General features: G+C 45.1%; 1 protein-coding gene across 1 annotated transcript in view; it reads right to left on the bottom strand.

Moving 5' to 3' along the window:
- The window catches only part of TPD52L1 (TPD52 like 1), an 84,999-nt gene that overhangs the window by 31,378 nt on the left and 25,625 nt on the right, over window positions 1–27,996 (bottom strand). Inside the window, exon 3 of the mRNA XM_077811729.1 lies at window positions 17,891–18,039. Within this exon, the coding sequence (XP_077667855.1) occupies window positions 17,891–18,039 (149 nt within the window). The remainder of the gene's footprint in view (window positions 1–17,890; window positions 18,040–27,996) is intronic.

The following is a 27,996-nucleotide window of genomic DNA, read 5'->3' as shown; positions in this document are numbered from 1 at the left end:
AAACAATTGGAAGACGCAGTTGGCCATCAAGGCACAACTTATATCTAGTCAGACTTGCAGTGAGACACACCAGAAAGAGAATGTGGGTAATGTACAAAAAAAGTCGAGTGCTGTGATTAAGATTTCTTTGTACAAAAGTCACAAAAGGACGTGATCTGCTGTCGGACCTGTGCAACCTTGCAGACTTCAACAGGATTGAACAGGAGTAACAGAGCAGAATCTGATCCAGGATCTATACTCCATACTGTGAACATCATTTTAAAAGGGGTTAGAGTGAGTTTATGCTTGCGATTGATTTTGACCTGAAGTAACAAGTAAGTTCAAATGCCTTTGGTGATCTCATTCTCATCCCCGTTTGTGCTTCATCATATTTGGCACAACTCTCAGATACTATTCAAGACTGACTAGAACAGAAAGGGGGAGGCAAATCATGACAGAAGTGAAGCTGCAGAGGAATAGAAATATAGGGGCAGATACTGCCACCCTCACTCACGCTGAATAGTGCCTTGCTCCATGAGTAGTCCCTTCTGATTTCAACATGACTACTTCTTAAGTAAGGCACTGTTGTGTTGTGAATAAGGATGGCAGAAAGTAGCTTACAGAAAGGTATAAACAGCAGCTGTCTGCATTATGGACCTGATGCAGAGCTCACTGAAGTCAGTAGGAGGACACCCATGACTGTACTGGGCTTTAGAGTGGGATTTGTGCTGGTGGAACCAATATTATTATTCCATCACTTTTAAGAGCACTACATTTACTTGCAAATTTTAAAGAACACTTCTAAAAGCAGTGACACATAGCTAGCAAAAATTCCCATGTAACCCCTTGGGGTTTAGAGAGCATAGCCCCTTTAAATCTTTTTCCTATTGGGAAGGGGGAGCAGAGAGAGAAAGGAGGGAAACTTGGGGTGTGGCTCTGGAGCCCGGGGAGAGAAGGGCTGCAGCCGGGAGGCCCGGGACAAAGTGAAGGAGAGAAAACCTGCCTGAAGCCTGGGAAGGACAGGGTGGCTGATCAGGGACACCCCAGGACAGGAGCCCGGGGAGCACTGTGCCAGGGAGGAATTGCCCGAGGAGGACAGGCTGAGCTGGACCCAGCATCACTGCTGCTCAGAACTGCATGGGGCTGTGAGTACTGAGGCTTGTGACTCTGCACTGGGAATAAGGAGGGAAGCTGCTAGTTAGTTAAGTGGGGAGGTTGTCGCTCTGTGTGGCTTTGCAGAGAGCAGCAGCAGACGGCACCAGAGGGGTTTGTTGGGGAAAGTTCACTGGCGCCGAAGACGACCAGGAGCACCCAAGACTCACCACTGCACTTGAACTTTGCTCAGGACTCCTGAACTCTGTGTGCAGACATTGCTCAGTGTCTGCTCTTTCAAACTGTGCTACCACTGGGACTGTGGGGCCTTGGTTTGGATACAGCCCTGTTCTACCGCTCCCCCTTGTTGTTTTTCTCCTCTCATCTCTCTGTAAATAAACATCTCCCTTTGTTATATCCACTGTACTTACCCTGTGGGTAAGTCTGTTCACTCTGGGGGCTTTGGAACAGGTGCCCCTGTGGTGGAAGGAATTTTTCCTGCTGCATTCCTGCGCGCGCCCTCTCTTGGCCGGAGCTGTCTGCAGAGCAGACTCCATCTTGGCCACGAGGGTGCTACAGTTACACCCACATTTCCATTCTAATCATTACTTCTGCTTGTTGTTAGTCCTGTGTGGGAATTCAGAACACTGCATTCTCAAAATTCCACAGCAGGACTACAATTGCCCATAAATTATGGCTGACTGTTCTAGAGTATTAGAATTCTATCTCATATTACTGTATAGTTACTGTCATATTAATAAGGACTCCATGTATTGCAGATTTTAAATCCTACAAATGCACACAGAATACCGTGCCCTTATGTTTTCACATTAACAGGTGGAAATCTGCACAACGAAATAAAGGTTCCCACAAGTAGTAAGGTCTGACTCACCCACGGGATTATTGAGAATTCTCCTGAAGTTCCCTGTGAGCAGAGGAGACCTTGTCCACATGGATTCTCACTAGGATTTTGGGGAGGTATCCTTGTTCCATCTCTGCAGGTGGGGGTAAGGGCCAGAGGCGTCTGTTGGATTCTCTAATCCCTGCCCAACTCACACGTAAGTGGCATAAGTTCCTTCAGAAAGACAGTTAAGTCATCCTTTGCACCATGCAACACCCCCTGAGGTTTCAAAGGACAGTTAGCATTTGAGTGAGGCCTTGGCACCATGTCTCCTATTGGAACCATGTTGGCTATGGCAACAGTTAGCTAAAGGTGGTGAGCACAGTTCCTTGATTGTGGTAGATCTGCTGAGATGTGTGCACATCTTGGGTAACTCTGGGTTTGGAGGGGGGTAATCCCTTCACCTCTCACCACTTTCGCAAGACGTGACAACCCTGCCCCTGCTGAGAGAAGAAATACATGAATTCTGGGAAGGCAAAACCAAGGGGGCCAATCCTGGGTGGCACTCTGGCAGATCTACACGAGCACAAAGCAGCCCTACACTGGTGGATCCAGCCCTCAGAGGATCACTCCTGAGTAGGGGTATCCTCTGGTGATGTCAAGCCAAGATAGCAGCTCCTAACACCAACTCTAAAGTCGCCCTCATAAGTATCCTAAAGTTGCCATCTGGCCAGTTTTTCTACTACCTTGCCAGTCACCAGTCAAAAGATGCAATATGCCACTTTTTTTTTTTGCTGCACACATGCAGCCACACACATGGTGATCTTAACTACTAGCTGCATGTCTGACACCTGGGAGCACACCATGGCCCAGCCAGTACCCAGGTCCCATGCTGTGTGAATTCTGAGCCCTCACCTGCCAAAACCACGGCAGTGCTTCTTGGCACTGGGAACTGGCCAGGAAGTTGGACGGACGCATCACCTGAGGGCGAGGCTGACCAGCCAGGAGGATAAGCTAAGGAGAAGGGTGGGGAAGGCAGAGGCTTCTGGGCGGGGACAGTAGGCAGACTTCCCTGGACTGTGCTGTCAGAGGTCTCAGTGCCAGCTTTAGAAAGGCTGAAGCAGAGACTATTATGGCAGACCACAGAACTCATATGGACATAGATGCAGTAGGTCTAACCCATACAAGCCTGTTGTGACTTATACAAGCCTGTTGAGTGGCTGTCGGTACAGTCTTGTGCCCTGGCACAGGGTTGCAGAATGATTTCAACTCCCCTTCCCCTAGGTTGTTTGGGGCTGGAGCTGGCCAGTGGCTGGTTTTTCTGAATCTCAGGAGGTGTCAACCCAAAAGGGACATGGCCAAAGCTTTTCTGTGCTTTGTTGTTACTATAACAGCCCCTTGGCATTGACAGCCATTGTAGATCATAGCAAGACTCTTTACGCTTTCCATCCTCAGCTGCACTGAGCAGTCCTCATTCTGAATAGTGAAATATCCTGAGAAATTGTTTTTTCCTTGTGAGGTCTAATGTAGTGGAATGGCATATAGATGCGCATATGGAAATGCTATATAGCAGTATTTGCTATTAAATAGCATCCTGGCTCAGTATTCAAGCCACAGATCCTGTCCATGCTAAGAGCCATATTTTCCAAAGCTTAAGTTATTGACATTCATAGCTATGCCCCTAATTGTTTTGGTACAACTAACTGGGGGAAATATAGGAACAGAAGGAATGGTGAAAGCAGCTCTGTGTTTCTCATTCAAAAGTAGGGCTGGTGGAAAATTTTCCATTGAAACCATTTTTGACAGAAAACTGGGTATTAACTATAATTTTTTTTTTAAAGTTGGCTCTCTATATAAAAAACTGAAATTTTCCACAAACACCCAAAATGCCTGAAAACTGAAATATTTTGATTTGGATAGCTCACCCATGGTGCCTCATGGGCATTGTACTTCTGTTTACTCATGTCTTCTCTATGGTCTGTTGTCCTCAGCCAGGCAACATCTCCCATGATGCAATCAAAGTTCTCTTGCCACAATGGCAGACTATGGTGCATCATGGGAGATGAAGTCCAGTCAGGGAGCCTTGCTTATAGAGAAGAATGGGAGCATGAGGTACCTGAAATAGAACTCCCAAGAGACACCACAGCTGCATTAATGAATCTAAATGTTTCAGTTTTCAGGCAAAAATATTTTGGTTTTTTAATTTCTGCCAAAAAGTTGAAAATTTCCATGGGAGGGCACGGGGGGAGGGGGAGGGGGAGGGAGAGGGAGCGGGATCCCATTTCACTACTAACTCTAGTCAAAAGCAATAAAACATGAAGAAAGGTTATGAGGCATCTGCAAGAGAATAGGCGTGTAACTTTCAGTCACTTCCTAAAGAACTTGTCTTTCAAAACCCTTCTCTAAAAGTCATTTTCTGTAGTTTTCTGTACTTGCAATGAGAAATACATACTGTAAATTGTCTTTTAGTGGTTAAGGGGAGGAGTCAAGATGAAGCTGGGATTCTACGGTGACATTTTAAATAATTCATTATTTAATAATTTAGTTTATAATCACTGACTTGGGCTTTTAAAACAGTATTACTGCTTTTTATTTCAGTTTCATAAAATGCAATAAATCACCAATATTCTCTATGAATCTCCATACATGTTTTGCTACATGACCTATGGGTTGACTTACTGTCCATTTAAGAGGAGCTGATTTGATGAGCGGTTTAGGTAAAAGGAGGTTCTGTGACAATTGGAGGCATCATAAGACGGAGTAAAACTGGGGTGTTCCTTGGGAGCCATCAGACTACACTGCGACATGAAAGAAGCTACCACCACATCATCATTAGGAAAAGTTTGAGTATAAGAAATTATTCCCTGGTAATTTACTAGTCCCGATGCTATTGCTACCCAAGATGCTGGAGTGTCCTGCTGCTGCTGCTACCAGAAAGTCCCAGAAGGGCACTGAGGGGCAAAACTGCAGGCAAAGTTACCTCTGACTGGATGACCACGGTGAGGATAAAGTGTGGACCAGAGACCTAGGAATCTTTTTGAGATATATTCAGTGCTTCATGAGAGAGATTGGTGTTCACAGGCATAGCAGGATAAATTAACCTGACATCTGTAGTTTTCATCATATGAAATTTAATGGAAGAAACAGCACCAGCAAGCACTGAACTCTTTAGAGCTGTTTTCATAGAATCATAGAACCATAGAATATCAGGGTTGGAAGGGACCCCTGAAGGTCATCTAGTCCAACCCCCTGCTCGAAGCAGGACCAATTCCCAGTTAAATCATCCCAGCCAGGGCTTTGTCAAGCCTGACCTTAAAAACTTCCAAGGAAGGAGATTCCACCACCTCCCTAGGCAACGCATTCCAGTGTTTCACCACCCTCTTAGTGAAAAAGTTTTTCCTAATATCCAATCTAAACCTCCCCCACTGCAACTTGAGACCATTACTCCTCGTTCTGTCATCTGCTACCATTGAGAACAGTCTAGAGCCATCCTCTTTGGAACCCCCTTTCAGGTAGTTGAAAGCAGCTATCAAATCCCCCCTCATTCTTCTCTTCTGCAGGCTAAACAATCCCAGCTCCCTCAGCCTCTCCTCGTAAGTCATGTGTTCTAGACCCCTAATCATTTTTGTTGCCCTTCGCTGGACTCTCTCCAATTTATCCACATCCTTCTTGTAGTGTGGGGCCCAAAACTGGACACAGTACTCCAGATGAGGCCTCACCAATGTCGAATAGAGGGGGACGATCACGTCCCTCGATCTGCTCGCTATGCCCCTACTTATACATCCCAAAATGCCATTGGCCTTCTTGGCAACAAGGGCACACTGCTGACTCATATCCAGCTTCTCGTCCACTGTCACCCCTAGGTCCTTTTCCGCAGAACTGCTGCCTAGCCATTCGGTCCCTAGTCTGTAGCGGTGCATTGGATTCTTCCGTCCTAAGTGCAGGACCCTGCACTTATCCTTATTGAACTTCATCAGATTTCTTTTGGCCCAATCCTCCAATTTGTCTAGGTCCTTCTGTATCCTATCCCTCCTCTCCAGAGTATCTACTACTCCTCCCAGTTTAGTATCGTCCGCAAATTTGCTGAGAGTGCAATCCACACCATCCTCCAGATCATTTATGAAGATATTGAACAAAACCGGCCCCAGGACCGACCCCCGGGGCACTCCACTTGACACCGGCTGCCAACTAGACATGGAGCCATTGATCACTACCCGTTGAGCCCGACAATCTAGCCAGCTTTCTACCCACCTTATAGTGCATTCATCCAGCCCATACTTCCTTAACTTGCTGACAAGAATACTGTGGGAGACCGTGTCAAAAGCTTTGCTAAAGTCAAGAAACAATACATCCACTGCTTTCCCTTCATCCACAGAACCAGTAATCTCATGATAAAAGGCGATTAGATTAGTCAGGCATGACCTTCCCTTGGTGAATCCATGCTGGCTGTTCCTGATCACTTTCCTCTCATGCAAGTACTTCAAGATTGATTCTTTGAGGACCTGCTCCATGATTTTTCCAGGGACTGAGGTGAGGCTGACTGGCCTGTAGTTCCCAGGATCCTCCTTCCCTTTTTTAAAGATTGGCACTACATTAGCCTTTTTCCAGTCATCCGGGACTTCCCCGGTTCGCCACGAGTTTTCAAAGATAAGCCAATGGCTCTGCAATCACAGCCGCCAATTCCTTCAGCACTCTCGGATGCAACTCGTCCGGCCCCATGGACTTGTGCACGTCCAGCTTTTCTAAATAGTCCCTAACCACCTCTATCTCCACAGAGGGCTGGCCATCTCTTCCCCATTTTGTGATGCCCAGCACAGCAGTCTGGGAGCTGACCTTGTTAGTGAAAACAGAGGCAAAAAAAGCATTGAGTACATTAGCTTTTTCCACATCCTCTGTCACTAGGTTGCCTCCCTCATTCAGTAAGGGGCCCACACTTTCCTTGGCTTTCTTCTTGTTGCCAACATACCTGAAGAAACCCTTCTTGTTACTCTTGACATCTCTCGCTAGCTGCAGCTCCAGGCGCGATTTGGCCCTCCTGATTTCATTCCTACATGCCCGAGCAATATTTTTATACTCTTCCCTGGTCATATGTCCAACCTTCCACTTCTTGTAAGCTTCTTTTTTATGTTTAAGATCCGCTAGGATTTCACCGTTAAGCCAAGCTGGTCGCCTGCCATATTTACTATTCTTTCGACTCATTGGGATGGTTTGTCCCTGTAACCTCAACAGGGATTCCTTGAAATAATTTTTCTTCTCTCTCTTCAACGCTTAGCCAGACAGTTGGCCGTAGTGATCGTTCACCATTTGGTCCATTTCTGCACAACTGTGAAGGCTTGATGGCCTCAGAGTCCAACATCGGAACAGACTTGAACCTATATAACATGTGGTCTGCCTCTGGGACACCTCCATCCCTCGATTGGTGGAATTTTATCCTGGGATGTTACAAGCCACCCAGAGAATGGCGTTTGCTGGCACGTCTTGTGGCATTCTTGCAACATGTCAGAAAAAGTAAGGCGCCATCTGCAGACAATGGCCCTAGTAGTCGGTAGACTGGAGCAGCCATAAACACCTGCATTACAGATGAAGTCATTCCACTTTATGCCCAATGTATGATGTTAGCATTTTGGGTGGAAAGCCTCCAACTTTGCCCCGTCTGAGTGGCGTAGTGTCCATATTTTGCAGCCATACAACAGTATAGGGAGGATACAGCTCGAATAGATCCTGAACTTGGTTGTTATGCTGAGATGATGTTGATTCCATATTCATTGTAAACAACCCATGGCAGATGTTGCAATGCCAATCCAATGGAGAACCTCCGTGTGAGAGTTGGAGGAACTGGTGAGTATAGAACCCAAATAGCAAAAGCTGGAGACTGCTTTGACAGTTTCATTATTCAAAGGGATTGGAGTCATGGGTGAATAGATTTTGCAGCTTTGTCTTTGACCGTAAAACATGGAGGCCAATCTTAGCCCACTCCTCCTACATTTTCTGGAGTGCCTCATGAAACCTGTTGTGGTTCTGTACTAGAAGAATATCATCAGCGTAGTCAAGGTCTGAGATGCCTAGGACCTGACTGAATGCTGCATTATGAAATCTATTGCCTGACAAAAGAGCGCAGGGCCAAGATACAGCCCTGCCTGAGACCAGATACTGATTTTAAAAGGTTCTGACATCCGATTCCCCAGATGTAAATGGGCCGTGGTTCCATTATGCCTCTCTCTGATCAAGTCCAGCAGAGTGGTAGGGACACCTATGCCCTTTAAGGCCTTCCATAGTACAACACAGTCAACTGAATCAAATGTAGCCTTAAGATCAATGTATGCTACGTGCAGGGCCTTCCCGAACTCATGGTGTATCTCCGACAACAGGCGGAGGACCAAAATGGCATGGACCTGTTCCTCGTAAAGCCCGACTGTTGGGGGCAATTCTTCCAATGTAGCAGAGGCTCCAAACGTGCCAGCAGAACATGCGTAAACACCTTCCCTGGAACGGACAGCAAGGTGATCAGCCTGTAGCTCTTACATTCGCTGTGCGGTCCTTTGCCTCAGAGTGAGATCACAATACCGTCCTTTCAGGTGGCTGGCAAGGCTCCTGTTCTCCATACCAGATAAAAGATGGCCAGATGCGATTCTGCTATAGGGTCAATAGCACATTTTAGCAGCTCTGAGGGGATGCGATCAGCACTAGCTTCATGTCCATCTTTCAGTTTATAGATGGCACTCTTCATCTAATGTTGGTGCATCAGTACAAATGTCTGGGTCTGGAACCGCAGTGGTCTGCTCTGAGCAAGCACCAGCCAGAGGGTGGTTCAGGGCACTGTGATAATGTTCCACCCAGCATGAGAGGATGTCATCATTGATTTGTATGGATGGCCTTGGCTGCCGTTCAGGATGCTGTTTGTAGCAACTACCTCTTGACTGCTGATATTGCGAATGGCGTGGAATGCTGGCTTCAAGTCGCCCCTGGCTGAGCCAAATTCAACATCGCCCACCACTTGATTATAATATGCCTTGCGATCACAGAGTGCCAGGGTGCTAAATTTTCACTTCAGCTGGTTACGAGCGCGCTTATCACTATGGCAAGCTGTGGCCTTCAATTTAATTATCTGGAAGACCTCCTCTGATAGCCATGGTCAACATGTTGAATGCCTACAGCCAACAGTCTGCTCAGCAGATTGGTAGGAAATAGAAGAGAACAGTGACCAGGCAACCTCCATGTCGTCCGGCAAGTTGGCTAGTGCTGAGAATCTATTGCTAACGTCAACATAAAACCTGTTGACTAAACCTGGCACTTAGCGTGTCAATGTCAAACCTCCTCTTCATCCTCCTCCTCCTCCTCCTCCGAGGGTTTACCTGCTCATCAGAGCGTCAAACACCATATTGGCAACCACTAGGTGGTGATTGTGTCCTCAGCACATTCCGCACCACGATATACTCTACAGGAGGCGAAGAGACGTCTGTCCCATGTGTTGATGTGGTCCAGCTCCTTCTGAGTGATGCCATCATGAGAGATCCATGACATCTGGCATATGCGTCGCCACTTGAACCATGACTCAAGAAGGGAAAGATTCTAGGAGGCGCAGATTGTGAGCAAGTGGCAAGAGTTACCATTGAGTGTGCCTGAACCATAATGACCAATGACCTGTTCAAAACCCATTCACAGGGGGCCAGTATGTATGTTTAGGTCACCCAGGATCACAAGATTGTCATGTGGAGGGACTGTGCATACTAGATGTTCCAATTGATCGTAAAAATGATCTTCAACTGAATCAACAGATTCCTCTATCAACACACAGACTACTATGACAGTGAGGTAACTGTGCCAACGTTTAAGATGTGCAATAAGTAAACGAGAAGACATGGGCACTGGCAAGGCATCTACAGCTGAGAATAAAGCAGGGGCTTTAACCCTGGTGCTGAGTGCTAAGTTATTCATAATCAAAAGCAAGAGCAAATTATTGTTCTCCCCCACCACCCCAAAAAAAAAATATATATATATATATACACACACACACACACACACACCCCACCTCTTCCCACTGCGATGAGACGGAGGCACAGTAATGTGACCCTTTTCTTGGTCTAACAGTAATGCCTTCATGCTATGCAATCCGAGCTGTTGAGTCTTTCTCAGCAATTTCCTTCACTTGGGTAGCTAGGTGCAGTTCTGTCCTGCATCTTCGCGGCATGTGCATTTTCAGGGTTCATGTTGGATCTATCCACCTTGCATAATGCCCAAGGCGATATTTCGGACAAGCCTTCATCGCTGATGGCATAGCTCCAACGAGCAATCCCCTACTTCAGATGTTACACTCGCTCCACCACGATGGGGTACAGGTCAGACTGTTTCATTGCATGACTTATGTTACAATATGGAAATGATCAGTGTGTGTTTCTTATTGCTTAGTATCGTATACTGGGAACTGCAAAAAATTCATTTCAAAACATGAAAGCAAAAGAAGTTCACCCACCCAAATGCAAAGCAAATACCTATAACCAAGCAAGAATTCAGATTACATAAGCCCCTTTCCTGGGTAGCAAAATACTAATTAGGAAAATAATTTTAAAAATTATCAGTGGAACATTCTAAATAAAAAAAATTATACCTTAATCCAAAATTGTTAGCTTTGCCTTTAAAACCCACCAACATTGTCCTGCTTCATTAAAAAGTGCAATTATTTATACTTAAACAAAAAAATAATCGCACATACTGCTCTAAGCTAACCAAATTCCTGGCAATCTCTATTCACTGCAAACCTGAGCTCAGGAAAATCATCTTTCTATCTGAATGCCTCCTCACCACCACAGATATGAAATGAATGAAGTTGATTAACTATTCTTTAGGAAGAAAAGGAGTACTTGTGGCACTTTAGAGACTAACAAATTTATTTGAGCATAAGCTTTCGTGAGCTACAGCTCACTTCATCAGATGTTTTATATAGGCAAAAAGGCCTGTGAAAATAAAGCTCACCTCCCCAGACATGTAGGTTATGCTAAAATCAACCCATTGTAGAATAACAGAGGAAAAGAATGAACAAGAAAATTGATTATGAACAGATTTGAAATAATTCTAGTCATGACAGAAATCATAGAAACTGGAAGGGACCTTCCTGGTCCAGACCCCTGCACTGAGGCAGGACTAAGGATTATCTAGACCAGAGTTTCTCGCAACAAAATTTTTGATGGACTCAGAGTGCAGCCACCAACTCTTGCTGACAATTTTTCCAAAAATACTTAACTAACTTTAGGAGAAAAATAATTGTGCACATAAACACATCCAAATCACTGTAATTTATTTACATTATTTTTTATTATGGAGTCTGCAAAAAAACCCCAAAACCCTATGTACAGTCATCTCTATTCTTTACTGGACCTCAACATCATAGAAACACCAATAAGGTGCTTTGCACATTGTCTTTTTTGTTATTGTTTCTTTTGCTTTTTTAGTAAAATGTGGATGTCTGTACAACAGTTCTACCCGGAATTTGCTCCTATTCTTGTGCTCAGCACATGAAATGGAGCAGGAGTCCCTCACTCTGCCCGGGAGCTGCCAAACCCTGCAGCATGCGGAGGCCACTCAACTGCTTGCAACTCTAAACAGCAACTATAAACAGCGAGTGTGGCCCCAGGAGGGGGAAATGCTGACCTCTGTCCGTCTGTCCCTGCCTTCTGCAGCCAGTCAGCGAGACACAGCCCCAGGAAAGGTGAGTTGGGAACTCACTGGCTGCCTGCAGAATCCCAGGTTCCCTGTGCTCTGGCCGGATGGGAGCGGGGGAACTGCCCAAAGGAGCACCGAAGTGACCAAAGGCCGCAGCTACCTTCACAGACAAGAGCTGCCTCTGGCACCACTCACACCAGCCCCACGTCTCCAGAAGCACTGCCCAGAGCCCCCGAGGAAGCTGCCCAATGCAGGGCGCCAATCTCTGCTGGTAGTACCAGCAGAAACACCTGTGTGGCGCAGCTTTCTATCCTTAGTAACAGCTATTAAGGAGCAACAGCGAGGTGCTGCAGGGAGGGGCACTGCTTTGCCCCTTCGCCCAATATCCACCTATGCTTTGGAGGCTGTCGTGGCCACACAAAAAATCCACATGCAGCCACAGTGGCTGCATTTGAGAAACACTGATCTAGACCATCCCTGACAGACCACCCCAGTCTAACCGGTTGTTTTAAAACTTCCAGTGACACATTTCACAACCTCCCTAGGTGATTTGTTTCAGTGCTTAACCAGTGTTTACAGTGAGGAAGTTTTTCCTAATGTCTAACCTAAATCTTGCTGCAATTTAAGCCCATTGTTTCTTGTCTTGTCCTCAGTGGATACGGAGAACAAAGTATCAGGGGGTAGCCGTGTTAGTCTGTATCCCCGAAAAGAACAAGGGTCCGGTGGCACCTTAAAGACTAACATTTATTAGGGCGTAAGCTTTCGTGGGTAAAAACACACTTCAGATGCATCAGAGTGGGGGAAGGAACTCTGAACTCTAGAGTACAGATGTGGGGACCGGCATGAAAGACCCCCTAAGCTTATTCTTACCAGCTTAGGTTAAAACTTCCCCAAGGTACAAACTTTTACCTTTTTGTCCTTGGACCTTATGCTGCCACCACCAAGCGTGTTAAACAAAGAACAGGGAAAGAGCCCACTTGGAGACTTCTCCCCCTCCCTCCCCCCCTTCAAAATATCCCCCCAAGCACTACACCCTCTTTCCTGGGGAAGGCTTGATAAAAATCCTCACCAATTTGCATAGGTGAACACAGACCCAAACCCTTGGATCTTAAGGGCAATGAAAAAGCAATCAGGTTCTTAAAAGAGAATTTTAATTAAAATAAAAGAAACTTCTGTAAAATCAGGAAGGGAAATACCTTAAAGAGTAGTCAGATTCAAAACACAGAGAATCCCTCTAGACAAAACCTTAAGTTACAAAAAGACATAAAAACAGGAATATACATCCCATTCAGCACAACTTATTTCATCAGCCATTCAAACAAAACAGAATCTAATGCAAATCTAACTAGATTGCTTACTAACTTTACAGGAGTTCTGACCTGCATTCCTGCTCTGGTCCCGGCAAAAGCATCACACAGACAAACACAGACCCTTTGTTTCCCCCCCCCCTCCAGCTTTGAAAGCAACTTGTCTCCTCATTGGTCATTTTGGTCAGGTACCAGCGAGGTTATCCTAGCTTCTTAACCCTTTACAGGTGAAAGGGTTTTGCCTCTGGCCAGGAGGGATTTTATAGTTCTGTATACAGAAAGGAGGTTACCCTTCCCTTTATATTTATGACATGCCCAAATAAATCTATTAGTCTTTAAGGTGCCACCAGACTCCAAGGAGAACAAATCATCACTAAGGCTGCAAGTAGTTGGTCACGGAGGTCACTGATTCCGTGACTTTCTGTGACCTCCGTAGTGGCTGGTGCCAGCTCAGGGGAGCTGCCCCTGGGCCAGCAGCAGCAGTTTGGGTGTGTAAGAGGGGCTCAGGGCTAGGGGGTTGGGGTGCTTACCTCAGGGTGGGGGACTCCCTGGCTCCCACCTGGCATGGCACCTCTGCAGCTCCTAGGCAGTGGAAGGGTGTCCGCACCACACGCTGCCCGCGCCCGCAGGTCCCGCCCCTACAGCTCCCATTGGCTGTGGTTCTGGGCCAATGAAGCTGCGGCAGCCAGCGCTTGTGGCAGGAGCAGTGGAGCCCCTGCCCTGGCCCCTGCCTCGGAGCTGCAGGGACACGGAGCTGCGTAAGAAGCCCCGCCAACTCTCCCTCCCCCAGTACCAGTGGTGTGGCCCAGCCACTCCCCGCCACCAGTACCAGTGGAGGTCCCAGGCAACCTCCCCCAGCACCACTGTTCCCTCTAAGCTGTGCGCGCGCACACTGATATTAAACCCCACGCACATGGCGAAACACCATGCGTGCTCCAGCTTCGGTGGCGGCTTTTTTGTGTGTGTGTGGTTTTTCTTTTGTTTATTTGTTTTTTTTGTTTGTTTGTTTTACACACTTCACCAGCAGCACAGAAGAAATTTTTTGTGCACACAGCCTGTTAAAAATTAGAGGGAACATTGCCCAGCACCTGTGGCGCCCTGCCCAAGTTTTAGTCAGGGAGAGTATTTTTAGTAAGAGTCACGGACAGTGAATTTTTGTTTACGGCCTGTGACCTATCCATGACTTTTACTAAAAATACCCATGACTAAAACATAGCCTTTATCATCACCTTCCTCTTTGTAACAACCTTACACATACTTGAAGACTTCTCATATCCCCCTTCAGTCTTCCTTCTCCAAACTAAATAAACCCAAGTTTTTCAATCTTTCCTCATAGATCTAGACCTTGAATTCATTTTTGTTGCTCTCCTCTGGGCTTTCTCCAATTTGTCCACCTTTCCTGAAGTGTGGTGCCCAAAAAGGGAAAAAGTAAATAAGTTAGTTCAAACAGAAGGTATTTTGCATTCACGGCTGAAAGATTTGAATAGCCTTCCGGGTTTTCGTTTTGAAAGCTACTTCGCTGCAAAATGCCAGAGCTATTGTTGTAAATATAGCATCCCACTGGAATTAATGGGAGTTGCCTGTGTGCACAGAGGGCAGAATTTAGCTGTGTGTGTGCTACTGTCCCAGAGCTATGTGGCGACCTTGCAGGCAGCTTGAATCCATAGGAAACATTAGTCCATGTAGCCCATATTTATGGTCTTCCACAGTATGGAAGAAAAGCCATGGACATTTTCTGCTGGACGGAATCCTTTGAAGGTGACATTTCTGGCACTATCAGTAACACTTCAACGAAGCTGGTGAACATCTAAAATGTTTTCAAATCTAGATGCCTAAAGTTAGGGCCTATATCTACAGTTAGGCAACAAGCAGATTTTCAAAAGGCACAAATAGTTAGGTGCTCAAGTTACCACTAATTTTTGGGTACCCCCCATTTCTAGGAGCCCATTTAGGCTCTTTCCTAAAAATCAATGATGGGTTGGGTGCATTTTTCTTCACGCTTTTGAAAATCTCCCAACATTAAAAAAGGAGCCTTATTTCTGGAAATGCTGAGCGTCTACAAATCCCATTAATCTCGGCTTGAACATCAGGGTATTTTAATTAAGATATCTAAGTATGGATTTACAAGCCTAAATTTGGGCACCCAAATATTTTGGCCTTTGTTCTTTAATTGGCTCCTGATTTAATAAGGATGAAGGCAAATATAAACAAGGAAACTTTGTGGGTAAGGCACTGACTCCATGCTACCACACTGAATTAATAATGTTATTAGGGTGACCAAACCAGGGCTGCCCCGGGGGAGGGGGGGGGGAGAGAAAGTGGGGTAATTTGCCCCAGGCCCTGGGCTCCACAGGGGCCCCCACACGAGTATATAGTATTCCAACTTTTTTTTATGGAAGGGCCAATGGCGTAGCCAGGTTGAGCGAACAGGGGAAGCGATCACAAAAAAGGCGCCACCCGCTGCGGCACTTTCACTCACCCGGCGGTGCTCCAGGTCTTCGGCGGCAGGTCCTTCAGAGCCGCCAAACAGACCCGGAGCAAGTGAAGGACCCACCGCCGAAATGCCGCCGAAGACCTGGAGTGCTGCTGGGTGAGTAAAAATTAAAAAGGCACTTAATTAAAGGGTCCCTGAAATTGCTTTGCCCCAGGCCCCCTGAATCCTCTGGGCAGCCCTGGACCAGACAGCAAGTGTGAAAAATCGGGACAAGAGTGGGGGTGGGAGGTAATAAGAGCCTATATAAGAAAAACACCCAAAAATCGGGACATCTGGTCATCCTAATTGTTATTAGAATATTTATTCAACCTACGGTCATCTTCTACCACCAAATTTTTGCCGGGAGAGATCCTTCAATGTGAATTCCCACTGAAACCAACAGAAGTCCAGGCTGTTTAGCACTTTGCAGATCTGGACGCTTTACGGGGAGGCACAAATGGGAATTTATTACTCATCTACAGTTAACTTTCAGTGGGAGATAGGTGCCTAAACTGCCCTTTGTGCTTTGGAAACTCTTCCTTACCGCTCTTAATTTTTAATTGTAATGACTGTCCTGATGATCAGGTCTCATGCAAATCATCCTGCTTATGTGCCCCGTCTATAGAAGCTTAAAACTGACAAGTTTGATTTAGAAATTCTGCCAGGCTGCCTCACTGAAGTTTTAGTTCTGGTGCCTCATGTCCCCATTCTTTCATTAGGCCTGGCTGAACTACATCTTCCATGTTTTGGAGTGTTTGCATTTATTAAAAACGCACACAAAGCCAAACCTTTACATGGAAAACACAATTTTTGTTTTTGCTTTTTTAAAAAATAATTTTGCCAAAACAACAATTTTCTATCACAAAACAGCTTTGACAGAGAACTTCCACCCCACACTACAGTTACACTAGATCAGTGGTCCCCAAACTTTTTACCTCCTACCCCCCCCTTTAGCCCTGTCTCCGCCCCCCCCCACCACTCCCAGAGCCGGGTCCAGAGGGGGTAAAGGGGTAAAGGCTGGGGCCCCAGCTGGAGCTCGGGACAGGGATGAGATCAGAGCTTTGGCCAGGGCCCTGGGGAAAGGGGCTGGCAGCCAGGGCAGGAGCCAGCAGCCGAGCTGGGTGGTGCTCCTGTCCCACTCCCCGTGAGAGCTGGCCCAGGCCCTGGCCATGACCCCCGGATCGTTCCTCTGTGCCCCCCTACCGGGGCGCACCCAACAGTTTGGGGACATCTACACTAGATTTTCCTTTTTATTTATTATTCATTCAGTACTCAAGTGCTGTAATTTTAGGGAAGATACAATGTGTTCATAAATATTGATGTTGAATTCCCACTCAAAGTGAAAAACTCAACCTTAACTATGGAGCTGAGACCTGCACCTCAATAATGACTGTAGGCCTTCTCGCAGTTTTAGAGCTGCTTGTTTTGTCTGTCTCTTGTTTTGTTGAAATTCCATTTCTCCCAGTCAGCTTTTACCTCACATACATAAAAAGTTATTCAGTCAGAGTGCTGCTCCTGCCCTAGGTCTCCACATTTTGTGGCGGACTCAGGTTAGGTCTTATCACTGTTTTCTTTACATGCATCAGTAACTCCTTTCCCCATGCAAGGCCTACGTTAGTTTTACCCGGCAGCACAAACAAAAAAAAATCCCCACCCTAAAAACAAGCAACCCCTTTTTTCAAACACACCCTTTTGGCAGACAACAACGAGCTAGACCATGAGGGTTCTACAGTATTATTGGTTTGCTTTTTAAAAGATTTACAGACAGACTTTTACTGAGCTGGTTTGTTAACACTTGAATTTCAATTACCATCATTTATACATTGCAAGTGGTATACCAATACCCTGCATTTCTACAGTACCTTTAATTCATGGATCTCACCTAAATTGAGCTTCTCCACATTCTTGGAAACTAGGTAAGTATTCTTGATATCTATATTACACACAGGTAAACAAAAGCCGACACACAAAGTGATTTAACTAAGCTCAAACTTCAAGCCAATAGCAAAGCTCTAAATAAACTCAGAAATCATGAAGTTAAGTCCCTCTGTTCTAACCACTAGACACAGCACTGTTTCTCCTATGGCTATTGCCCGATTTCAGTTACTGAAGTAAACTATGAAAAACTGTAGAAAATGCCCATATGGAGTCATACATAATAGTTCTGTGAGCACTGGAAGTAATTTTTTTAATTCAAGCAGAAGTATGTTTCTTGTTGCTGCTGCTGTTTTGGTACACAGAAAAAAGCTAAGTAGGAAAACAAATATAATGCCATCAGATCAAAAATATTCTCCCACTAATCTGGGGTTCGTGTGATATGGGCAGCATTTGGTGGGGTACTGTAGGATTTTTGTCGTCGTCATCATAGGATTTTTTTGAACCACTTAAGTGCTTTGAAGAACCTGCCATGTCAATTCCTGCAGCTTGCTCAAGTTTGGCCACATTTTTCAGCAGATAGCACTGTACGAGGCCCCAAAATACGAAGTACAATAATATGCTACTTAGTGGAGAGGAATGAATTTGTACAGGTTTTGTACTCACGCAGAAGTCGTCTGCATGTCGTGCCAGCTTTTGCTAAAGTTCTGTTTCAGCTCATTCATCAGGTTGATACCAAGCTTTTGTTTTATTTCTGCCAGGTGCTTTTCTTTGGCTGCTAACACTTGCCGTAAAGTTGAAATTTCATCCTCTAGCTGAATAGAATAAAAAAAATGTTAGCTAGTCATGGAAAGATAAATAAGTATCACATGGTCAGAGTTAAAAATCTCAACTGAGGTTCACATGAATCTGCATTTGACAGTGAGGCATATGTGGGGGAAAGGGAATTAAAGCAATTTTGCTGGTCCCTGGGAAGCTACCTGGACTACCACATCCATTATTACAATTCTGGTCAAAATGCACATCTCCTTAAATGTATGGCCCCACACTCCTCACATACACCTAGTAAAGGGGAGAGTTCTCTCACCATTGGGAAGCAACTGTGCAGCAAAATCTGCTTGGGGGCATCACCAGTCTTTACATGACACAAGCACTTGATTCACACAGAAAATGGGAATGGGCAGTAGCAGGGGAAGACCATGTAACACAGCCACCTTCCTTTGAATGCATGAGCTTTGCATTTCCTATTTACAGCTGCCGCTTAAAAAGTATCACAGTCCTCCTGTCTTGGAGCATATAAAATACACATACTGCTCCCCAGCTTAATAGGTTTTAAATAAAGAACATTGTTTTTCAAAAACCATTATGCTTTTTCTGTGTGAGACTTTTAATCTCTGTTGCTGTTTTATATGGTTGAAATAATAAAAATATATATTTTTAAAGTATTAGATGTTACCAAGGGTGGCCAAGTATGAGTCAGAGTACAACAGAGACTCTTATAGCGTGGATACAGGGACTGCTATTGAAACTGGCCCTTGCCTAAGGGGTTTGGTGTACATTGCCATAAACCTCCCTGCCCAGCCTAGCCACGTCCTCAGGGCTAGTAACAATCTGGCCTGTAATTTATCAACCCATCCCAAGATAAAGGGGAAGGAGACATTTCTAGAGAAAAACACTTCACTACATTTAAGGTACCAGCTATAGAGCCTAGAAAAACATAGTGCTGAAGACCAGGCTACACATTATCGGCCTGGTTCTCCGCTTCATGGCAGCCCCTTAATGTCACTCCAGCAGCCAAGGGGGCTGACTAGAGAGAGTTGAAGGGCTCACCAGGAATTTTCCTAGCAAAGAAGAAATTCCTGCTTTATAATAAAAGGAGGCGGAGCAGAGCTATACCATCTCCCTCACATCCCCTGGTATATGGACGCGCTGGGAGAAAGGGAGTGGTTGAAGAGCCCTCTCTACTCTGGCTATAGGGATCCATGGGCAATCCAAGCATAAAAGCTAGAGCAGCAGCCCTGAAGACCTGAGAATACCAAAGGCAAAAAGGTGTCTTAAAATCACTTTGCTTGTCCACATCCAGCTTGGGAGTGGAGGAACAGAGAATCAAGGCCTACGCCTTTAGTCTTCTATTTCTGAAAAGTTTTTGGACTTGATAACTACAGACTAAATTTTACTTGTGGGGGAAAAATCAGTGGGACTCCTTGCATAGACACAAAACAAGCAGACAGACACTGCCCTGTAATCTGCCATCTAATATTTAGTAACATTTTAGTTAAGGGGGGAAAAAAGGAAACTAAGAACTGACCTTGAACTAACCAACTTGTGCATGAGTAAGTTCTAAAGAATATGTTCAGTCCAAAGCAATCTATGGTGCTACTGTTCGTACTCTGGCAGACATCTTTTCAAACACAATTTTTCAGACTTCATTTTATACAAAATAATGGGGTTACCTAGCATACGAATAGGACATTTGGCTAAGGAGAGGACAACTAGAAACAGTTCACCATTTATTCAATCTTCTATGCCATTAGTCTGCATAGGGCTTACAATCTCTACCCTACAGAACAAGCAGCCCCATGTAATAATTAAGTTGCAGTCGTGGTGAAGGACAAATATAGTTATTCTTGACAACACAATTAGAATTTCCATTAAAACGGTTTTGTTTTTTCCTGTGTATCCTATTTATAGATATCTATGTGTAGGGTGGCCAACTTTCTAATGTCTGAAAATTAGACCCCCAACCTATCCCTTCCCTCAAGGCCCTGCCCCACTTCTTCCCCAAGGCCCTGCTCACTCCTCTCCTGCCTCCCTCACTGCTTTCTCCCCTCAACTCCAGCCTGAACAGCCCCAAGGGACTTGGCATGCTGGAGCTGGAGTTGGCACCTGGCAGTGCAGCTCAGAAGAGTGCTGCGGCTGCACAGGAGCAGCCAGGCAGCCCCACTGGTGAGCTTGGGCACGGCCCTCTTGCCCAGCAGCCCCCGCTTCCCTCGGCGCTGTCTGCCCAGCAGCCCCCTTCCCCACATGCTCGAGCCCTCTCTGCCCTGGAACTGCCTGAGAGAGTGGCTGGGGGAAGAACCAGCTGGCGGGACAGCTCACGTTCCTTCCCTCCTGGGGAACATTCCATGCCTGCTTTTACGGGAAGATCTTGGTGGATGAGCTACATGCAGGACCACTACCAATAACTGGGATATGCATTATCATACTTATTGCCAAAAGCAGCTAAATCAGTAAGCCACTGCAACGGCCTTAGCATAACTAAGCAAGCAGCTGGGGGCAGGGGCCATTTGACCCTCTGTCCTTCCTGATAAGATCTGAAATTGCTGAGGTATGTGTTTTAGAAAAACAGGAAGCTTATCCATATCTGCCCTGTGGGATGTGTTTGTGAGGGCCCTCAAACCATGTGGGCTCTAACAAAACCAAAACACACACCACATCTAATTGATGGTTTAAGAAAAGCTTCTTGCTTAACCTTTGAAATTGCTTGCTTAACAAGTTCTTTTTTTGATTGACAGGTTATTGTTACACAACCCCGAATAAATAAGGAGAGAAAGTATGGGGTAGTTGGACTCTTCAGAAACACTTCGTGGACATATCGTAGGGTCCTGAGTGGCAACTGAGTGACAGGCCAATTGGACAGCTGTTGTTGTACCACTCGAAGACTGCTCCAGACTTTGGTAATTATTGATTTTGGGGGCATTTTACTAACCTGTTGCGGACGTGTCTAAGCGCTTGAGACTAAATAAAGTGGAGCTTTAAGTGAAAGCACTCTTGTGGTGGACTGTTCATGCCAACCACCTATCAGACGGCCTGTCTCCACTGATTTATTTCCTGCCACTGCCTTACCAAGAGTAATCGTTACCAAGAGCTTTGGATGTTTAGAACCACGGTAACACACTGGGAGTCCCTCACCCTGCTCACCATGGACCCCCACACTCCTCAAAGGAGCTGCTTGCGGCCTGAGCTTGTGCATGTATGCCACAGGAGCCACCACTTCAGGGCTGGGCAACAGGCTGCCACTCCCCTGCCCCACAGCCCTGCAGTAACTGGACTTTTAGTGTCCAGTTAGTATATCGGACCAGATTCTGCCAGGTTCCCTTTTCAACCTGACTTTCTGGTTGAAAACCGGACATCTGGGAACCCTATCTAAGTGTTCTGGAATCCCCTTGATCCTATTGGACACTGTATGATTTAACCCTCTAAACTGCAAAGAATGAGGCAAACACTAGTGAATAAAGCAGTGACTTCCAAGTCTGGTTTCATACTATTGATCCCAGAGCTGTTTTTATCTTGCACACTAATGCATTCTCTTACTCTGAAAACAGATCAAAGGTTCACTGGTTTTTTAAAAAAATCTCACTCTTTAATCCCCACCCTCTCAGTTTCTCATTTGCCATTACATGGGATCTAAGTTATTCAAGAAGCTTGGGAATTAATCAGAAATTCTAGGCACATGGGGTGAAATCCTACCCTGTTGAAGTCAATGCAAAAACTCCTGCTGACTTCAACAGGCAGGATTTCACCCATGGATGCAACGAAGTGTTATAATCTGCATGATCCAGAATAACTTTTCATTTTTCCAGTAAATTTAGTGGGCACTGGATCGTAAATAACTAATTTAAGAATTCCTTCCTCTTGCCATTGCAGAAACAGCAAAATGAAACATCGCAAAGAAACAACACCACTAGGGAAGAAACCAGGTTCTGTGAAGGAGTAACTGAGCAAGTGTTTCTAGAAAGAAGAAAATAAACCATTCTGGTTTAAAACTAATTGGATTATGCATGTATTGATTGGATGTTGAAAGTTAGAATTCAATTACTTGCCACCCAAAATCAAAACTCCGGGTGCATCAGTTCACCCCACTAACACTATTAAACAGTTTAAGGTTAAGCCAAAACCAGTATCTTATATTACTTACAGATACTTAAACATTAATGCTTACCATACGGACTAACACCAATTGATCATTACATACCTGTCTGTGGGAACATTCAAAGTCTTTTTGATTAAAATTACTTTCCATTTGTTCCGTTAGAGAGATAACTAAGTCTTCAAGGCTCTATGTAAGCACTAACCCTTTGCATTCTGTTGAAACACGGACAACATTATGCACTCTATTAGAGGAAAGCAGAGTGTTTTTTAAACCATCCATTCTTAAAGGAAACCATCGACTTGAAATCTCAACAGTTTAAAAAAAAAAGTTAAACAGTTTCAGATAGTTGCTCAGATACCACCACCATGACTGGGGACTTGTAAGTAACTTGCTGAAAGGCTTAGGGATTTCTAATTAAGCATGTGCAGAAGTGTGTGCTAGGTCAGGACCACAGAGAGAGGAGACAAAGTCCCCCTGATCATTTTTGTGGGTTATAGAATCACATTTATCTTATTTTTTTCTCTCCCCTGTTGTTACTTGGGAGACTCACATAACCATCAGAGGAAGCTGATGACCACCAAAATTATGTTACCCCTGAATAGTCTATTAGCTTTCCTACTGACTTCAGTAGGAGCACTCACGCAAGTAAGATTACACCTGTGCATACTTGTTTGCAGAAAGAGGCCCTAAGTGTCCACATTTTTTCTGAAACTCAGACTCCTTGTGACGTACATAACTGAACTTCCTTCAAAAACCACGTTCTGACAGAAACTCCTGATCCCATGTGAAATTTTGGGGCAGGTCTGCTGTAATTTTGGGATGTGAAGTGGACCTGTGGTACATTTTCACTTTCAGATTGTTACAGGAATATACAATCATTTTTATGTGCACTATAGAAATGCCTGAAGGCCTCAGTTAGGATCAGGGCCCCACTGTGCTAGCCAATGCACAAATGCAAAGTAAGAGACACTCCATGCCCTGGAAACCTTACCATCTAAAACAGACAAAAGGAGAAAGGGAGTTAGGAGTGTAATACAACATACAAGTGTAACCCACAAGGAGATTACCCAAATTCCTGGGGCTGTGTCTGCTGGCAGCTCAGGGAGAGGCACACTGTCCTGGTAGGGAGGGGGAGCCAAGGCAAACTCAGAGTCTGCCTGGCAACCAATAGGGCGTGAGATGCCCCTCCCAGTGAGTTCAGGAAAGGGGAGAAGCCATTTTCGAGTCAGTCTGGAGCCAGCCGGGGCAAGTGCAGGACTTGCTGTGTGGGGAGCTGATAAGTCCCAAGCCTGCATGCAGGGTTCCCCCTGAGAACTGGCCTCTAGGGACCTGAAAGCAAGATTTCCTCAGCTGGGCTTTTTCTTCTATCCTGATGATTCCTAGTTCGTAGAGTTTTGCTGGGAAACTTCCCCGGCCAGGCTGATTTTGCCCTCTAGCTCCCTAGGTGAGACCAGTCACCACATAGTCAGCTCTGCTCTGGCAGCTAGTTCAGGGCTGCTGCCTGCTCTCTCTCTCTGTGTATGTATGTGTGTGTATATATATATATATATATATATATATACACACACACACACACACGTATGTATGCTGGGCTAGTAGATTACAATTTGGATTTTAGTACAGTTGTGTAATCTGCACCTTGAGCCCTGCACCCCTTTGTGGTGAGGGGAAATCCTGGGACCAAAGCAACCTGATTCCTGCCTGAAGAGAATCCCTGCCAGCAGAGATCAGCCCCTCTGCTGTGACTGAGGAGTCCAGAGTCATCTCTGAACCTGAGGATCATTCATGGAGTTTGAGAGTGCACCACCTTTTAGTCAGTCAGGGAATTTGTTGTGGGGACCCCCCCCAACTCCCTGAACTGTGTCCCCAAGCCAGGGAGTAAGGGTTTTGTGATTTTATAACCTGCTGCATATTAAACCTGTGGAAGGATTTACCACCTTCTCCCACTTGTGAGTGCTTTGGGCTTTACTGAACCCAGTCAGCCACACTGCTAAACCACTGCAGAGAAGAATTTTGTGGTCATAAGTCATCAAGGGCTCCAACAAAGTACGCGTACCAACGGGACACTAATCTTACATTTGCTACATCAAGTCACGTGACTGGGGAAAGTCACAGGTATTAACAGCGTGGGCACCGATGAACTAAATATAGTGTTTTACCCGGTTATGTGTGTCTCCTGTTTAATATAATTATTGCGTTGAATATATTGTATGTGTTTGTGTTATTTCTTGGAAGTCTCCAACTATCTGGCAAGTAAGTGGGGATTACCCTGTGGTTAGAATTTTCCTCCCAAGCTGCCCTGGTGACCCTGCCAGGAAGGAACGAGGGGGGTGGAGGCACCACCAAATAAATTCATAGGAAAAAATAAAGAAGATACACCCTGCTGAGTGGGTGGCGGGATCCAGAAGAACCCAGACCTGTCCATCAAAACCTGTACGCAGATTGGCATTAAAGAAGGTAACCGGGTGGAGAGGGGGCGCTACACAAGCAACGTGGTAAGTATGATGAAAAGCACACCAACTAGTGGGTGTGTGTGATCCATCCCCAAGACCAGCAACATACAAGGCAAGGGGGAATTAAAAAAAAAGAAAAAAGACAACACATATTTTATATAATCGGATATATGCATACACACATTACATATCTTATTTTGTTTTTTTAAATAAATACACATCAAGCATACCTGAAAGCCACTCATTCTATTAACTGATCTCTTGTAGGCTTCAAGAAAGAAGTGGGCCCTGAGGAAGGATTTGAAGAAGAGGCTAGGTGTCCTTACTGACTGACACAGGGAGAACCCCTCATGTACAAGGAGAATGTGGCATAAAGCACAGAGATAACTGTGAAAGACGTGTACCATTGGGCTTGTGTGTCAAGATTAGCATTACTGGTGGAGAGGAGGGTGGAGGTAAGGTGGAAGAGAGCTCTACAGGAACGTGAAGCTAAAGCAGAGAGGGGAGACTGGCAAAAGCAGAAATGGCAGCTGCATCCAACTCCCACTGAAGTTACTTTCAATGGGAGTTGGGAGTCTAAAAGCTTGTGTGCCTTAGGGCACGTCTTCATTGGCAACGTTAAAGCGCTGTTGTGGCACTGTTTTAGAGAGCTCTCCCAGTGCTCTTAAAAAAAAAAAAAGAACCCACCTCGATGAGGGGCATGGTTCCCAGTGCTGGTGCACTATCTACACTTGCCCTTGACAACTCTGAAACTTGCAGCGCTCTGAAGTGCCAGCATAGACAAGCCCTTAGAAAAAAAATCTCTTCCAGGAAACTTGATCTTAATTTTAGTCTTAGAACCTCCCCCAAATTCTCCAGACTTTTTTTCTAAATGCAATGCTCAAGCGTTTTCCCTTTGAACATAATTACATGCCACTGGAATGCCATGAGCAATTTAAAACAGTCTTATGAGCCCAGCGACCTAGATACTGTAATTCTAGTGACAACAGAACAACTTTCAGTTTGTCTTTGTATACTTGAATTAAGGGTCTCATCCCGTGTGGTGGGTTCCAAGTGCCCTCAATTCTTGCTGACATCAATGAGTGAAGGGTGCTCAGGACCTCATAGGATGAGACTCTTGGGGAACTCATCATTCTCAGATAACTATAAGGAGTTTTCTTTATTTTCCTCCTTCTCTCTCTTTCAGTCTGTTTGGCCAGGAAAGCATGCAAATCAATGAATCCAAGAGCTACAATATGCAAGCTTACACACATTTTCTTTAAACATGAAATAACTCCTACCCCATCTGCATGTCCTGAGCCGGATATATAAATATAATTAATAGTCATACGTAAGCTTCCTTCCTATTATTTACAGGTGTACAAATGCACTATAGAAGCAAGATGTACCTAACATTTTTGAGACATTAGATCTTCCCACAGCCTTAAAAGCCCAACTGGGCAGAAACAAACAGTTGGCTTTTACTCCTCCAGGAAATCACAAGTCAGAGTACAGAATGAAAAACAAACAAAATTCTCAGTGGCTAAGTTCAAAAATCAAATAAGGTCATGGAGGATAGGACAATCAATGGCTATTAAGCCAAGATGGTTAGGAATGGAACCCCATGCTCCGGGTGTCTCTAAACCACCAACTGCCAGAAAGCTGGGGCAGGATGGCAGGGAATGGATCATTTGAGAATTGCCCTGTTCTGTTCATTCCCTCTGAAGCACCTGGCATTGGCTACGGTCAGAAGACAGGATACTGGGTTAGATGGACCACCGGGCTGACCCTGTATGGCTGTTCTTATGACTATTAACTGCAATTTAAATATTTTTACTGCATAGTGGAGAAAGTCTAGTCTCTGCTAATAATTGTCCTTTGAATTACATCATCCTCCTGTATCAACCTCCCATAGTTGTCAGTACCAGATGCTCCAGAAGATGGTTCAATGACAGAAAAACTTTCCTATGACCCTGCCAACTGTTAGTGTCTACTCATGCACTGAAGCTTGAAGGTTTTTGTCCCTTCCCAAACGTTTGGCTTATTAAAATCCTTAGAATTGGAACTTTTAGTGGTTTTGAATTTCCCACCTTCTGGTTTCACTGATTCTCATAATACTATAAGAAAGGGGCAAAGTGAATAGAAGTTCGCAATCTACCTTCTCTTTACCCTTCCTTACTGTGAATACTTTTCTCACAATCCCTCTTATTTGTCTTCTCTAAAGTAAACAATTCCAATTCTTTCAATCTGGCTCCATATGAAGGTTTTTCCATGCTTCTAACTGGCTGCCCCTGAACCTCATCTATTTCTTCTGTATCATACAGCAGACACCATGGGGGAAGACTGCACTCGGACTGGATTTAAGCCTGATGTTGACTCTCTTCCTAATCCCACCAAAACTAAATCAATAGTGCCATGTAATTTCATCCAGTTCAAGCTCCCGCAACTTCCTTCAGCCATCTGGGATTTATTTTTTTGTAAATTCTCTTCGCAGTACTGTAAGAAGTTGTGTTATGATGTTGCAACCACTATCAGTGGCGTTTTCTCTAAGAACCATGTAATCAGTTCTTTTCAGTAAGTGTGTCATAGGCTGGCTGGCCCTTCTAGAGAGAGAGATCTCAGCCCACCTGTGACACAGCTGATTTGCCTCCCCAGGTGGAAAGAATGAATGAGTCAAGTCACTTGACAGGCAGTCATGTGACTAAACCAGGGTTTCTGAGGGTTAGAAAAACAGAAGCTTGTGAACAGCTAAAGTGAGGCACTCCAGAGTGGACCAGCAGGAAAAGAGACTCTCTTGCAGTGGTCCCTCAGGAAGGGAGTCGTGGCTGGGTAGAAAGACCCAGCTGAAAGTTGTCTCTTCCATTTGGGGAGTGGCAAAGGCGGCAAGCCAGGCCAGGCCTTAGGTCTTCTCCTGTGAACAGAGAACAAGCCAATACCTCAGGGAGGAGGAGTTGGGCCCAGCTTTAATGGGTAGGAGGATGGAAGACCTTTGATGTTTGTTTTGGAACTTTGTTTTAAAACACACTATACTTCAATAAGAGTGATTGTTACTGGACTTATGAAAGCCTTTTGTGCATGAGTTGTGGTGTATCGGGGAGCCTGGAAGAGGGGAATCCGAGGCAGGGAGCCACAGAGCCAATTCCAAGCCATGAGGGGGCTCTCAGGAGGCACTTGACAAAACATCATGCCACAAATCCATGGGCTTGAAAGAATATGGGTTCTTTCAGGGGTCTTTCATTATATGTGCTGCAAATTTAAGACTAATGACACATGGCTCATTTGTTAAAATAGCACACCCACTAATTTTACCTCTGCCTTTATCTTTACTAATAGATGATTAGTTTTCCAAAAATAATCAACAGAATGAATCATCTTGCACTACTCTAGTCTAGAATTAAAGGAAACATAATGTACTTGTGACATCTGCACTTTATCCTGCTAATATTATTTATACCTCTGGAATTTGG

Source organism: Eretmochelys imbricata, chromosome 3 (assembly GCF_965152235.1).
Source record: "Eretmochelys imbricata isolate rEreImb1 chromosome 3, rEreImb1.hap1, whole genome shotgun sequence".
Classification (NCBI taxonomy): Eukaryota; Metazoa; Chordata; order Testudines; family Cheloniidae; genus Eretmochelys; species Eretmochelys imbricata.
This window is presented reverse-complemented; position numbering and strand designations above follow the sequence as displayed.